Raw genomic sequence first — 17,150 nt, forward strand, 5'->3', positions numbered from 1 at the left:
ATTAATGTGTTTAAGAAAATCAGAAATATGAAGGCTACCTTGGAATTGTATCTACTAAAAATCACAAATGGAAGAAAATAATGATGTCATGTGCATTCATATCACTCCCAAATTGTTTTTAATTTTAATTTTCACATTTTTATTGGTATATTATAATTATACATTAATAGTGGGATTTGTTGTTACATATATGTACACACACGATATAATAATATAATTTGGTCAATATCATTCCCCAGTATTTCCCCCTTCCTTCCCATCCTTTCTCCCTTTGGTCCCTTTCCTCTAATCTACTGGTCTCCCTTTTACTTCCATGAGCCCTTCACCCCCGCCCTTCTTTTCCTTTTTCCTCAAGTTTCCCTATATGAGAAAAAACATACGACCCATGTTTTTCCGAGTTTGGCTTATTTTGTTTAACATAATACTCTGAAGTTCCATCCATTTTCTTTGCAAATAACGTATTTCATTCTTCTTTATGGCTGAATGAAAACTCCATTGTATGTATGTATGTGTATATATGTGAATATAAACACATACAAATTATATACATATACACATTTATACACACGTATGCATATACATACATACATATCTCCCATTTATCTATTGACACACACCAAGGCTGGTTCCATAATTTTGCTATTATGAGTTGTACTATAAACATGGGTACAAAGGTATTACTATAATATGATGACTTTCATTCTTTACGACAAATACCAAGGAGTGGTATAGTAGTGTTATATGGTGGTTCTATTTCTAGTCTTTTGAGGCCATATGCAATGTTTAAAGACAGGCAAAATAATAAATTAACTTTTGATAAAATTAATTTCAAACTAGAAATTTTGTATTTATTCTTGGGAATAAATAAAAATATAAACTGGGAGAATCTCAGTAAAAATTATCTCATACAGACAAATCAAACCAGTGCTACTAGGAATAAAGTCTTAAATTATATGAACTTGGGCAGCACATTTAATATCTTTAATCAACAGCTTCCCATTAGTCAAGTATAAATCATTAGGTAATTATCAGAAATTAAGTAGAACTATGGACAAGTACAACTATGGAAAGTGTTTTAGAAACTATGTTAGAAAAGAATATTCTGTTAAAAAACTTAACTATTGGAATAAAAAAGGAAGGATGATGATTAATATTCTAATGAACTTCAAGGTGTACTTGTAATGGTAAAAAAAAAAAAAAGAGGAATAGTAGCAAGGTGAGAAGATTTCCAATTACTGTCAAATAATTAACATTTAAAAAATTTTTTTAGTACTTACAAATCTATTAGGCCAGGTAAACATAAATTTTATGATAACTATTTAATGACAATTTAATTTCAGTGACTTTTATAATATATTAGAATTATAATTTTGGAGAAGACCAAGGAAATTAAAGCCCGTTCAGAGAGAATAATTAATATGTAGTTGCATGAAAATTTAACTTTACAGAAAGAAATACACAGTTTTAAACATGGAAGAATTCTTCAAAATTACTATGTTCAATCTATTTTATAGATGAAGCTACTGTAGTCCATGCAGTGTGGTTTATTAGTTCTCTGAATAGATTTTAAACATGGACAAAACATTCAAGAGCTAGGAGCTGGAGATATTGTTCAGTGGTAGAGCACTTGCCTAGCATGTGTATCATTAAATGAGTTGTAGAGTGAATGCATAGGTCACTGGTCTCTTTCCCCATCAACCCTCAACTAAAATTTTTTAAATATAATAACTGTGTTGTTTTTATCATTTAAACAAAAAAAAGTTACACATTTTTTTAGTAAAATAGTTGTTTTCTGCTTATATATTAATTTCCAGTATTAGATTTGTAAATTCTTATCTCAAATTTATCAATTACGTAAGTGTAATCAATGTTCCTTTAATTAAAGCATAAGAATATATTTGCATAAATTTTATTAAGTATTTAATGCTTTCAAGCTCTTCAATATAACTTACCTGTCTTTTCTGCTTTTCCCTTTTTGTTGCTTCCCTGCAAGAATTCTTAATTCTTCTTCTGTAGGATGTTGATACCACCTTAAACTAAAGGGGGAAAATCCTTTTAAATAAATCTTTAAAATCACCAAAAATATTCATTTATTCTACAAATATTTACTGAGTTTCCTATTTGTGAAGACTCTGCAGGGAACTATCATGTGAAAACTAATCCAATATAGGTACTACTGCTTAAGCCTTAAGAGGGCTTAGATTCAAATGCACTTACCAAGCACTTACTAGATGTCAGGCCCTGTAACATATGTATCTATTTCTTATAAGCTACAAGTATTATTAAAAGTAACACACAGTAAACTCTTAGGCCAGTGGGCAAGAATCCATTAATGCTCCACCCATCTTTCATATAAAAGAACATCAGTTTCCTAAAAAAGAGGGTGGTTATCTCTCACATTTACAGGTAGACTTTTCCTTTTCCCTTCCTTTTAATTTCATTTGAGAATTCTCAAATATTATGTATAAAAGAATTCGAGAAAACTGTTGTATTTGAAAACCCTTTATTTTTCTGGCTGTAATCTCCTTTAGTATGTGTTCCAACAACAACTGGGCACATTCACCTCTACCACACAGTCAAAATACCCAAACAAATATATTTATCCCCTCCCAAACACCAACCCGTTCCTTATAATTTTGTTCTATCTCCACTGTCATGTATTTAAAAAATAAAATCAATTAAATATTTTTTTAAAAAATTTGTTCTACCTAGTTGTCCCACTATCTACATTTCACCTAATTTGATATTCAGATTTTATTTTCAATGTATCCATTCCACATTATCATTTCTGTTCCTCAAACCTTACAATTCTAAACTCCACCAACTCTATTATAATTATAAAAGACTTGTCTTCAAACTTTTCCTCAGCATGTCATCCTCTCCAACTCTATGATAAAACTCTTAATAACTGGCCTACCTGCTTTCCTGGATACACTTCTCATCAGATCCACTGCCTACTTTGTTACTTTTCCATAATGAAAAACTCATGAAATATGCCTGTTTAAATATTTTCCAAAGGCTCTTTACAGGGTAAAAGCAATGAGTAAGGCAACTAAGCAAGGACTCTGACCAAGGTCCTGTAGTTAAGAAAGATACACATAGAATTGTTAGATGCCCCAATTTTTTAATCACAAAAATCTAGATTTTTAATACTAAGTATCACAATTTTTACAAATAATTATCAACTGATCTGCCATTCTAAAAACACTACAGAATAGGCAATGTGAATACTGACTGGATATTTGATGATATTCAGGAATTATGGTTAAAAAATTTTGAGCTATGATAATGGGACTGTGATAAATTTTTAAAGCTTAAATATTTCAGAAATATACACTGAAATATTCATGACTAAAATAATAAAATGTGGTGAAATTTGCTATAAATAACATGTTGGGGGAGGGGAGATGAAGGAGAGTAGAAATGAAACAAGTTTCGTCACCAGCTATTAATTCTGATAACTACACTATTCTATTTTATGTTTAAAACTTTCCAATAAAACACATATGACAAGGACCAAATGTGTACAGAGCTTGTGACTTCCTGTCTCCATAGCCTTTTATAATCTGACCATAGCCTACTTCTACAGATTCACCTTCAACCATTCACCACTTGAAAGTAAAATATTCAAACTTCACTAAATGACATTTTATTATTCACAAATTCTTTGATCTCTTGCTTTTGCATATATTCTTCTCTCTGCTTATAAACATCTATGCCCCTTCGTAGCAAACTCCTAATTTGTCTTCTAAGTCAGCCTCCCTATAGTATAATAAAGAATATATGTTCTTGGGGCTGAGGATGTGGCTCAAGCAATAACACGCTCGCCTGGCAGGCACAGGGCACTGGATTCGATCCTCAGCACTTCATAAAAATAAAATAAAGATGTTGTGTCCACCGAAAACTGAAAAATAAATATTAAAAAAATTCTCTCTCTCCTCTCTCTCTTAAAAAAAAAGAATATATATATGTTCTTTGCCCTCAGATCCTGTCACAAGCTTCAAAAGTCCCTGGATTATCCTAAGTGAAAGAGGTGTTTTTGTTATGCTCACGAGGTAGCATCCTATAGGTCCCTAAAAAGCTCCAGAATGGGGTCTGGTCACCAGAAACACTAAACACATTTTGAGAGGGTTGTAGTGATAGAAAGGAGGCTGGACATTGAGTTCAACAATTTAGAAAAACTGATAAATCAGCAATATAAAACCATATCTATAAATAAAATTCCATAAAAACGCTGGATATTGAAGCTCAGTGGAACTTTGTAATTGGTTAACACACAGTTGTGCCCAGAGAGTGACATCTTTTGACTCTTAAGGGAGAGGACATGGAAATTCTATGCTCCTCCCCAGACTGCACCCTACAAGCACCCTTTATAATAAAACTGCAGTCATGAGTACACAGTAGTTTCCTGAGTTGTACCAGTCATTCTAGCAAATTAGTGAACCAAGGAGATCATGGCAACCTTTGGATTTGTAGCCAGCCAATCAGAAGTGGCTTGGGTAACCACAAGAACTCAAAGCTGGTGTTTGAAGTAACACACACACACACACACACACACACACACACACACACACACAAGCAGACTTATGGAGGACTTTTGACTTAACATGTAAGGTATATGCTAACCCTTAAGTGTCAAAAACTGAACTGCATTATTACACCCAGCTGACACCAAATCAGTTAAATTAAAAATGAAGATTCTAACTGAAAGACTCTCAAAGTGAAGACTGTGACTTGGTTGTTTCTGATACTTCAAAGCTAGTATAGTTACTGGCATATAGTAAGTGCTCAAAAAGAATCACTGAACCAAAATAATTCTATTCTCCTCCTAATTTAATAGTTTTAAAGTAAAACATATCCCAACCAAAAAGTCCCTAAATTACAATTAACAGATGAGGAGGCCATTTGTTAGACTCCTGAAATTTCCACTGAAGTCCAGAATTTTAACTTACAGTCGATTCTCGTTATTCGCGGTAGTTATGTTCTATAAAGTCGCCGCGAACATTGAACCATTGTTCCTAGGGGAAATACAGGGTTAGGTTCCTGCGAGCCTCTTGTCACAACATATTCATCAATTGATCAAGACATAACCTTGTTTTATGTGTTTCTGGTAAAGATGCCTTATATAGTATATATTGTTGATTCATTAATATTGAATTCATGGCTAATAGCACTATCCCTCATGTCTGAACAAAGCTTATCTAATCTCTGTAATCACAAGAATAGCATTGTACTGAGTTCTGTGAATATAGCATATTTGCTCCATAAGGCACATCACAGCTTTCTTGTGCCTAGGAATAACTGACAATAAAAGGTTGAGGAACATTTTGAACAATGAAATCACCAACAAAAAGTAAATATTTGAAAAACGAAGCCCCAAATAGACCACTAAAAAAACACCTGTTTACAATATGAGATACGAAACAAGAAGGCAAAGTTGCCTTGTTAGATTCCAACTGGGAACATAGGTTAGGGCCAAATTGTGCACCACTCTATATATCCATGGATGACCAGGAAAACTACAACCAAGTATTAATTTGAGGGTTACAAATAAATTTTAGCAAGTGGACAAAATTACAAATATGGAATCCACAGGGGGGAAAAAAAGAGGCACACATAAGCAGAAGAAAACTCTATTTACAAAGACTAAAAATAGTTGTTCAGCTTTGGGAACTATAAATTCATAATCTGTGAAAAATTCTTATTTTTTTTTTAAAGATAGAGTGAGAGAGGAGAGAGAGAGAGAGAGAGAGAGAGAGAGAGAGAGAGAGAATTTTTAATATTTATTTTTTAGTTCTCGGCAGACACAACATCTTTGTTGGTATGTGGTGCTGAGGATAGAACCCGGGCCGCACGCATGCCAGGCAAGCACGCTACCGCTTGAGCCACATCCCCAGCCTGTGAAAAATTCTTAGTATAGAAAAATTTAGGTTTTGTTTGTTGGTCAGTTTATTAATGTATTTATTTTTACAGTGCTGGGGATTGAACCATCTATAGCCCAATGTTATATTTAGAATGATGAAATATTTTTAAGACCCTTACATTTTGTAAGAACCATTTTCTTTTAAGACATACTCAAGCTTCTTTCATCTTATTTTTATAAACCCATTTTTCTAAAATATATTATGCTTGTTATAGTTTTTACGGGATAATTTAGAGTCATTCTCACTACTAATAATTTTTCAAAGGTGAAATATATGGATTTCAGATACTTTTAGGACTACTTAGTTCTAATTTGTTTACTTATCTATTCATTCATTAATTCATTCATTGGCCATTTATGGAACACCCACTATGCAGCAGGCACTCTGCTAGGCAATGGAGATATAACCATGCCTAATAATGCCAAAGTCCATGCCTTTTTGATGCTTCTCTTCAATCAGGGTAGAATTTAACTAATTTTAAATAATAAAAATTAATTACAAACTGTAATATCAGTGAAAGAACCAAATAAATGGCAACCAGTAACTTAAAAGGATAAGAAAAATGAAGGGAAGCACACATTGCAGGCATGGAATTGCATGTCCAAAAGCACAGTTGTGATAAGACACAATACTACTATAACTAAAAAGCCATAGCTTCAGGAAGAAACACAAAAGGGAAGCCAAAGAGATAGGAAAGGAAATAGATCATGCAAAGCCTTATAGGTCACAGTCATTGTATGAAGTTTAGATTTTTTGCTAAAATAATAGTCTCAAAGTGGGGGAGAGAAATAATTAAATTTATATTTTAAGCCCCTTTGCTGCTCAGTAAAATGGAGGGAGGCAATGAAGAATAGCAGGAAGATGTATTTTAGACACCCAAATCAATAGGTCCTGATGATGGACTTAAGGTAGTGAGTAAAAAAAGAAAGGAATCCAGAATGTTCTCTACATTTCTGATTTGAATAAGATGGTGATACATTCTGTGATATGGAATAGAGGAGGAAGAAACCAGGAACTTGAGTTTAAGTGCCAATGAGACATCAAGTGAAAATATCAGGAAGGCAACTGTATACTGGAATCTAGAGCTCAGAGAGCTGGGATCATTACTTAATTTTAGTATTTAAATACAAGAAAATTAACAAAAATGAACTAAAGAGAAAGTGAAATATGGTAAAAGGCTAAACAGTTAATGAGGAAGTATAGATAACTTTTGTAACAAATGATTATGAAGAGAAACAGAAGTAGGCCAGAAACTAAGAATAAATATAAAGGGCCTTAAGTTTTTGAAGAAGGGAGGCAGGCAGGGTTGTAGCTCTTCTTTTTTTGTTGTCGTTCAATGATAGATCTTTAAAAAACAAAACAGTATCTTTGCAAACAGGAATGATCCAATGTAAAATGGAACAACTGATGACCTTGGAATAGATGGAATGGCCAAATCATCACAAATCTGAGTGAAAGTTATAGGGAAAGAGGCCTAGAGCTTAAATGCATGAATAGGTCTCTGATAGGACACTTCTTCTGCAGGCAAAAACTAAAATATATAAAAACTTTAAAAATACAACTAAAGATGAGGGGTTGTACATGTAACTAGGGTTATAGATTTTTTAGTGTGAACGTGATAGGCTCTGGTTTCAGGTTGAGGCAATTACACACACGTAAGGTTTGAGAAAAGAATTCTAGTTGAAAAAGCTGTCTGAGAAGTAGAACATACACACACTACCAAGTAGCATGCAGTGGCCATAAGACCAGAGGTCATGATTTCGAGGTAAAACCTAAAAGTAAGTTTGCCTGACTTTAAAACAGTCAATGCTTTGTACATAGTTTGATTTTATATCATATAGTTCCCACTTACTGTATTTTGTATTCCTGTCTCAGTTTTTAGTCTTTTCCTTGCTGTTACTAAATAGGCCTATCCTTAGCAAATGACAGCCTACCAGCAACTGTTGCACTATGCCTTTCAAATATTGGCTTGAAGACAAATGCAACAGTTTATCAGATTTAGAGTTCATGCAGCAGTTAATAACAGCCACAAAAATACAATTAAAGAAAAATGTTTTAATATGTTAAGCAAAAAAAACACCATGTAAAAATTGTACATACACTTTATCATAACCATAGGGGAAACTATGAGAGAAAAGTGAGAAGGAAATTCAACAAAATTAGCAGTCATTGTCTTTGGGTGATGGGACTATATATCACCTCTTATTTTTATTTTTTTTTAACCAAATTGCCATCTTTTCCTACACTGTAGATATATATAAAAAAAAACTTTTAAAAAATAAAGAGATCTCATTAAAACACTGAGACTCTTGCATTTAGGTTAAATATTTTAATTTCAGCATATTTTATGACATTGACCTTGGCTATTCAGTGATTTTTTTCACTTAAGTTCTTAGTTCAGACCAGTATCTCCAATAATAATGATAATCTGGTATTGCACATTATTTTTCAATAATCATTCTTATATAAACGACTTACATAAAATATTACCAGACCATTATAGCTGTGTTCAATAGCACTGAAAAAATAGGTGGTGGAAATATAGAATGTACAGACCTAGACTTTATTTGTAAAATTTAAGCAACAATGTCATTTACAGTAAACTACTTTAGAAATTTAAAATGGAAAACCTACATTTGAACAAATATATAAAAACATACTATTGATAGTGTAAGCTAAAGAATTTTAATATATAAACAGTCATACAAAATTGTATGCCAGGGTATAGTTCACTGTTATGAGTTGAATGTTTGGGTCTTCTCAAATTTCTTTTTGAAATCCAATTCCCAATGTGATGATATTTGGAGATTGGGCCTTTGGAAGGCAATGTTAGATCATAAAGGTTGAATCTTCATAAATGATATTAGCCCTTTAAAAAAAAAAAAAAGGCTTGCTCTCTTTCAACCATGTGAGGATATAAACGTCAGTAGTATGCAACTCAGAAGAGGGACCTCACAAAAATAGACCATGGTAGTCCTGATCTTAGAGATCCAGCTTCCAGAATTTGAGAAACAAATGTCTGTTTTTAATAGGCACTCAGCCTACGGTACTTTGTTACAGAAGCTTGAAATAAGAAGGCAGTAACTAAAGACAATTTCCATTTCTGTTTTAAATTGCCATAATTTGACAAATGAGGGGGAAAAACTGAACAAGAACAAATACAACTTAAAACCTAGACAACCTTTCAGCATAAGTAGGTATTTTATTTTCTATTTTGAGACATTTGTTATACAGAAACATTCTCCTCTTTTTCATTGGAAATTTTAATAGAGTATCATGATCATTTTGAAATTGGAAGTTCAGACCACTAAGGCAGAAGAGCAAGGACTCAAGCATTCCATAGGGTGATAGCTGAAAATTCAATCTTTCCCTTAGGTCATAGGTCCCACCTACTGTGCATTTGAATAGTAGGTTTCTGTCACCAAAGGGAACTTGCAGACTGTTAGATCAGGCAACATGCAACACAGAACAGGCAAAAAGAATTAGAATGATTGAATATGAGGTGTTATAACACCCTCTTTCTCCAATATGGGATGAGACAAAAATCAAAGTAAATTTGACTAAAATATTTTTTTGATGAAGGACATATGAAGGGAAGTAGCAGACCAAAGTGAGAGATTAGGGAAATAAAGGAGTGGAGAAAAATACATGAATTTTGAGATAAACAATTAGGAAAATGGAAAGCAAGTTCAGCAAGGAGGCTATTATGAAGAAAAAGCAAATCCTACTCCTCATGCAAAACCCACTATTCAAATGTACAAAGAATGTAACCTATCACTTACCTCTCCATGAAATGAGGAGCCAAGCAAACTTCAAAACAAAAAGTAACTTTTAATTACAATAGAAAGTTAAGAATACTTTGGCTACAAATCAGTAGCCACCATGAAGAACACTTAGGCAAAATGTGTTACTTATGTGAGGAAAAGTTGTTCATATTAAAGATACAGAGAAAGCAACTTAGGATTTTCTTCCCTATGGGAAGAAAGGAGAAACACTCTAAAAGCATTAGACTCTTCAGACTGAGTGGGTTTTTGTTTGTTTGTTTTGGTACTTGGGGATTGAACCAAGGACGCTTTACCACTGAGCCACATCCATAGCCCTTTTTATTTTTTGAGATAGGGTCTCACTAAGTTTTTGAGGCTGGCCTTGAACTTGTGGCCCTCTTACCTGAGTCCTCTGAATCACTGGCATTACAGGTACGTGAGTTTTTCCAGGTAATAACACATACCGTGGGTTATTGGCCAAAGAGATCTAACTACACAGTTCTTGCTCAAGTAGGAAACCCTTCAACAAAGTCTGACAATTATAAAAAGACATGTAAGAAAAGGAGAACTAATAATATTTTCCAATACAGATTGAGTATGTCTTATCTGAAAGTATTCAGAGTTCAGATTTGGGGAGTATATGCATTACACACAATGAGATATCTTGGGGACAGGACACAAGTCTAAGCATGAAATTCATTTGTTTCCATATACACATAGCCTGAAGGTAATTTATATAATATTTTTAGTGCACCTGCATTTTGATTGTACATGACATCACAGGTGTTGAATTTTCCATTTCATCAGTCAAAATAGTTTCAAATTTTAGATTGCTGCAGGGGATTTGGGATTTTTAAGTTAGGCATACTCAATCTGTGTTTTCCTATTTTAAAAAACCTGAAAGGATGAAATACAAAATATTTTTAATTTAGTAACATGGGATAAATTTAATGCCAAATGATGAGGTGAGGAGTACAGATTGAGCAACATGTAATATTTCTTAAGCTCTACTTCATATTTAATAGGTTTTTAGTAATCAAAATCAATGTTGATGTGTTTTTGAATTTAGTTAAAATAAAAGCTAAGTAGCCAAAGAATGACCATAAGAATACAGTAAGTAAAGAGAATTCTCATAACACCTATAACCTGAAGGATATATTCTAAAAGGTAAAGTAGACATAGGAGAAAATGTAAAAAGAAGATTATAATCTTAAATAAATTACTCTGTTAAGACTTATTTCCTGAAATTTAAAACTTAGTTTGTATGACAATTCTAGGACAAGATGTGGAGTGGATAACAGCCATAAATCAAATAAATACAGTAGTCTCTCATTTACCCTCAGGGGATATATTCAAAGACAAACCCTCATACCTTGTAGATGCTTGAAACCAGAGATAGTGCCAAACCCTATATATGCTAACTTTTTCCTGTACATATATACTTATTGATAACTTATAAATTAGGCATAATAAAAGACCAATAATAACTAATAATAGAACAGTTATAACAAAATATTGTAATAAAATTTATGTTAATGTGGTTTGTCAAAATGTCTTATTGTACTGTACTTACCTTCTTGTGATGACGTGTGTAAAATAACACAATGCCTACATAATGAGATGGAGTGAATGTCATAGGCATTGTAACATATGATGCAAGGGTGACTTAAATATAGCACTTCAATACCACGAGAGTAGATCTGATTTCGAGATGGCTACTAACTAACAAGCAGATAGCTTGTAGAGATGCTAGACAAAGGGATGATTTACATCCCAGGTAGGAAGAACATGAGATTTCATCACACTAGTCAGAATGGTGCACAATTTTAAATTATAAATTATTTATTTCTGAATTTTCCATTTAATATTATCAGACCACAGTTAACTGCAGGTAACTGAAATAGTAGAAAGTCAAATGGCAGGTAAGGGAACTACTACATTAGACTATGAATCAAACTTCTTGGGGAAGAGATCTGGATTTGTTTCATTTCTCAGTATAGAGACTTGAGTAAATCATTTAAAACTGTTTCCTCATTTGTAAAAAAACAGAGATAATATCACCCACTGCAAAAAAGAAGACACTCATCAACTTTTTTTTACTTCTGGGTACAATAAAGACAACATTTCCCTGTTCCCCTGCCCTTTAGTTAAAACTAGTCAAAGAATCTCAGCCTACTGAATGTGGGCAGAAATGCTGAATATATTTCTAAGCTCAATACTGCAGAATCTCCTGAAAGATCCATAGCCCTCTCTGTTTACTTGCCAACTGGCATAGCATCTAATAGAGGACTCCAAGGTCACAGGAGGAACAGAAGAGCCCCAAGATAGAGAAAGCTAGAATCCCTAAGCCACCCCTTGAAGGATAACTGAATCCTTAAATAACTCTTCTGTGAAAGATCTACCTGGAGAGATGCTCAACCCCTTTGAATCCCCATTTGACCCTGATCCCTTTCTAAAGAAAATAAGTAAGAAATTGATATTAACAGATAATAACTGATGTTAATTTCATACAGAGATTTTGGAGGTCATGACATACCCCAAAGCATTCCCCCCCTACTTAGCTAAGAGTATACAGATTTAAGTGAGATAAAAGATTTTTAAAAATTTCATCAATATAATTTTATACAAATATAAAGGTGATATAATGGAATTAAACTAGGCTAAAGACTACACAGTATTTTTAATAAAAGTTAAAATTTAGTTTAAAAGCAATATATAAATATTATTTAACACAAGCTAGAAAATAAATTATTTAGATTGCTAATTTATACAAAAACTGCTTATTTCTTTCAGTGTAATCGCTTACTCCTTCAAGGTATTGACTAATTCAGGAAATAGGCTACTCATAAAGTTAACATACTGAACACGTGTACCTTTAAACTCTCCATTTTAAAGGGACAGAAATTAATTAATATGATATCAAAGAGAAGTTATAACTTTTAAGAAAATTATGAACTATTTATTTACAATTTGAGTTTGTTACCTGTGTTATAAGTAAATATCAAAACAATATATACAGAAACTAATAACAAATTTGTTATTAGTTGAGAACTTAAGTAGTTCTATTCAATATAGTCACTCCCAAACCATTCTACACTATTCAGTTTTTAAAAAGTCCTCACAAGTCTCTCTCCTTTAAGCATTTTACAGATCTTAAAGACCATCCTTAAATTTCTCTTTTCTCAACTCAACTGCTCAGAAGGTTTAAAATGGAAATTCTCATTTCTGGTTAACAGTCTTCTTACATGGGCAACCGAACTGAGAGATTTTTAGATTTTTTCAATACAATTAAAACATTATAATTTCATATTATAAAAGGTTGTAAAAACCTCTTTTATATAAACTTATCAAATAGTAAAACCCACAATTTTACTCAACTGAGTCAGTTAATACTAAGCAAGTTAGTTTTTATTACTTCAAAATTTCAGTACTAACACTGAAAAAAAGGGTAGATGACCTTAAAAACACAAAACTGTGAAGAAATGAAACTAACAATAACAGAAAAGTCACCATTATTAGAATATCTTGATATCCATGAAAGCTGATTTGGCATTAAAGACAGCATTAATACAAAAGGTAATCTGTTTATTAAGTATCTTAAGATCATGAAGAAAATCAACTTCATGTTTACCTTTGAAGACTGAGTTACTCATCAAGTTATGTATATATTCTTATGACACATTATTGTTAAAAGCAAAGCTTTTAAATATAATACATTATTCCAATATTAACAAAATAATCAGATTTTGATCTCTAAGTTCTAGTTTTTCCTAGTAAGTTTTATAGAAACAAATGGAAACCAGAACACGTAAGAACAAAACTGCTAAGTTCTTTATAGCCAAAAGAGATCTAGGGGCTGGGGATGTGGCTCAAGCGGTAGCGCACTTGCCTGGAATGCGTGCGGCCCGGGTTCGATCCTCAGCACCACATACCAACAAAGATGTGGTGTCCGCCGAGAACTAAAAAATAAATATTAAAAATTCTCTCTCTCTCTCCTCTCTCACTCTCTCTTTAAAAAAAAAAAAAAAAAAGAGATCTAGAAGCCTCACTGGACCACAAGAATATAGTTTAGAAATGTGCAATTCTCAGAAGAAAAGCTAACTTAATGTAGTTTATATTCTTTACAAACTCAGATTCTATTTACTTAGAATTAATGATAATTTGCACAGCTGATATTACTGATAGTTCTACTGAAAATCATTTTGATAAGCAAAGTAAACATGATGACATAGGCATATTAAAAATACATAGTAAATATCTAGTTAGATGATTTTCACTTATAAAGTAGGTCAAACAGAGGCATTCAACTTTACCCAAACTTTAGTTATTATTTATTTTCCTAATACACACTAGGAAACACCTGTTATTTCATACATTAAACATTCATACACGGGTTACAATGTTCCAAAAAAATTTATAGCAGTTTAAGTATTTTTCCATATTTGAACATAAATGAGACAAATACAAAAATAAAGAACATAAATAATTAAAAATCAAAAATAAATTCTATGAAGGAAATTAAGGTTTGTTAATGGAAAGGCTCTGAATTAAATAAAGGCATATTCCTCTTGCAGTATATGAAATCATTAGTAGGAGAGTTATCCATTATTTTCTAACTTTGGACACTCAAGGTAGTAACAGAATTTGACTATTCACTAGAAATGATTAATTAAAGTAGACACAGGATCAAATTTATCACTTACCTCTCACAATTACATGGGATTTTGGCATGCATTTCTGTTTTCAGACATTTTGCTTTTGCCTAAACTGTATCACTCACTCTTAGTTAACTCCTTTTCTTTTAATTTTATTATTTTATTGTACATATTTTAGCAAAGCAACTTAGTTCTTTTGTGGAAAGAATAGAGACAGTAGACAGCTTTCAGTACAGTAGATAAAATTAAACTCCCACAATGCAACTTCTTACTTTCCTTGATGAATTAGTTTAAAATTCTTTGCAGTAAAACAAACTAACTCTCATAATAAACTCTCAATTGAGTAAACAACAACAGGACACATACTTTTGAGTATTTTTTCCCAATAGATGGTAAAAATATTTAAACATTTTGATTTCTAATTTCTCATCTTCTTGTTACCAACTTTTAAAATGTTAACTAGAAAATATGCATGGTATTCTTAGTGGCCAGCCATTCAGTAGACAAAAGAAAAGGGGAGTGGGATGTATTACTGAACTCTTATCCATGACCCTATTACCTTTGTGATATATAACAACTAATATATGAAATAAGAGTAACCACTAAATTTTCTCATGACCTTCCTTTGTTATACTTTTAGAAAAAGGAATTAGTACTTCTAGAAATCTTGTAAACTAGAAATCAAAAGTGCCAGTCACAATCAGCCTACCCTTGCCTTACCTGCCATTACAGAGTAGCCATCGAGCAAGAGAATAGTGAGGTATAATCTTCTGCATGACACTGGCCATCACCATGGTAACAACCAGCTGTATACCTATCACACCCTGTGTAAAAAACAAACAAATTTAACAATGAATGAACTTAGATTTGGGAATGCTGCTGGAAAATTTGTTGTACATTTTGAAAAGTACATTTTAAGAAAAATGAGTTAACTATTGAAATACATCATTATTCTGGCATTTAGGTATTCAAGACTAGTACTTAAACTTAAAATACAGTATGTGGTCTCATCTCCGTCCTCTACGAGTTTCCCAGAGTGTCACATCCATGTGAATAAGTCAAATGAAGAAGCATATTCAAAATCTATTCCCAGGAAATGTTCTATATAAATTAAGGGTATCAGGACTGGGGTTGTGGCTCAGTGGTAGAGTGCCTGCCTAGCATGTGTGAGGCCCTGGGTTTGATTCTCAGCACCACATTAAAACAACAACAACAACAACAACAACAACAACAACAACAACAAAAACACATATGAAAAGAAAAAAGATTAAGGGACTAAAATCATGGCATAAAATCATGGCATTTGTAGGTAAATGGATGGCATTGGAGAAGATAATGCTAAGTGAAGTCAGCCAATCCCAAAAAAACAAATGCCGAATGTTTTCTGATATAAGGAGGCTGACTCAGTGGTGTAGGGAGGGGGAGCATGGGAGGATTAGATGAATTCTAGATAGAGAAGAGGCGTGGGAGTAAAAGGAAGGGGGCAGGGGATTAGCAAGAACAGCAGAATGTGATGGATAACATTATCCAAAGTACATGTATGAAGACTCTAATTGTGTGTCAACATACTTTATATATATAAACAGAGATATGAAAAATTTGTGGTATATGTAATAAGAATTGTAATGCAAAAAAACCCCCCCAAAACAAAGTACATGTATAAAAGCATAAATATACAAAGATATGAAAAATTGTACTCTATATGTGTAATAAGAATTGTAATGCATTCCACTGTCGTGTATTTAAAAAAATAAAGTCAATAAAACTAAAAAAAAAATTAAAGGTATCAAATTGAAGTAAAAATAGTGATTTCTTCATTTTTCTCTAATTTACTCAACATACTTAAAATATTAATTTGGCAAACTTTAAATAAATATGTGCCTGACATAGTAGCATACCTGTAATCCAGTAGCTCTGGAAGCTGAGGCAAGAGGATTAAAAATTCAAAGCCAGCCTCAGCAACTTAGCAAGGCCCTAAGCAACTGAACAAGACTGTCTCAAATTAAATATTTAAAAAGATGGGGCTCAGTGGTTAAGCACCACTGGGTTCAACCTCTGGTACAAAAAAAAAAAAAAAAAAAGTAAAAGTATTATATATTTTTTTAATTTTTTAACTCTACATTGGTAGCAAATGATTAAGAGTACCCACTATATTAAGTATGATGGCATCCCTGGCCTGAAAATTACTAAAAAAGAAAGCTGAACTCATACTGTCTTTACCTACTTACAGTGAGTAGCTCTTTTAATAATGTTCAACAATTCTTTTACCTTTCTCCCATCAATCCCTTCATTATCTATTAGTTGTGTGATTTGGGGTATGTTATTCAAATATTCTGCATCTGTTTCTGCTTCTATAAGGCAGAATTAATAAATCAAACTACCTAATCAAAGTATGATATAAACTGTGCCTTGTACAAACTAAGTAATAAATACAAGTAATAAATACATGTTAGTACTATCTGTCTTGTTTATTGTAGTTGTTACCACTACTATACTAGAAGAAAAATGTCAATAAAAAAGTCTTTCAAAGAACATTACTAATCTTCCAAGTTATAAAAGATTTTATACCAAAATTTTTTTAAAAAAAAAATCTAATTTCTACATAAAGAAATAATATACACAAAATCAGAAGACTAACAGGGAAAAAAATATAGGTGGCTCTATCATGGGGGATAACATATTAGCTATTATAGATTTCTGGTAAATTACTAGTAAAAGGCCAATCACTTATCAGAAAAGACTCTTCAAGGTCATCTAGTGCAATCTCTTACAGACATATAATATCTTATTAGAGAGTAGGTATTTCT

The 17,150-nt window shown here is 32.4% G+C and overlaps 1 protein-coding gene across 10 annotated transcripts in view; it reads right to left on the reverse strand.

Annotated features, from left to right (window-relative positions):
• The window catches only part of Tmem161b (transmembrane protein 161B), a 65,183-nt gene that overhangs the window by 30,916 nt on the left and 17,117 nt on the right, over window positions 1–17,150 (reverse strand). For 6 of the 10 annotated variants that reach the window (XM_026409031.2, XM_026409032.2, XM_026409030.2 and 3 more), the window contains 2 exons: window positions 15,064–15,167; window positions 1,953–2,036 (listed from right to left, as the gene is read on the reverse strand). In XM_026409031.2, the coding sequence (XP_026264816.1) occupies window positions 1,953–2,036; window positions 15,064–15,167 (188 nt within the window). Of the gene's footprint in view, window positions 1–1,952; window positions 2,037–4,952; window positions 5,019–15,063; window positions 15,168–17,150 lie in introns of those variants that run through there. The other 4 variants (XM_026409036.2, XM_026409039.2, XM_026409035.2 and 1 more) reach the window with 3 other exon arrangements.

The sequence above is a fragment of the Urocitellus parryii genome, chromosome 1, assembly GCF_045843805.1.
Source record: "Urocitellus parryii isolate mUroPar1 chromosome 1, mUroPar1.hap1, whole genome shotgun sequence".
Classification (NCBI taxonomy): domain Eukaryota; kingdom Metazoa; phylum Chordata; class Mammalia; order Rodentia; family Sciuridae; genus Urocitellus; species Urocitellus parryii.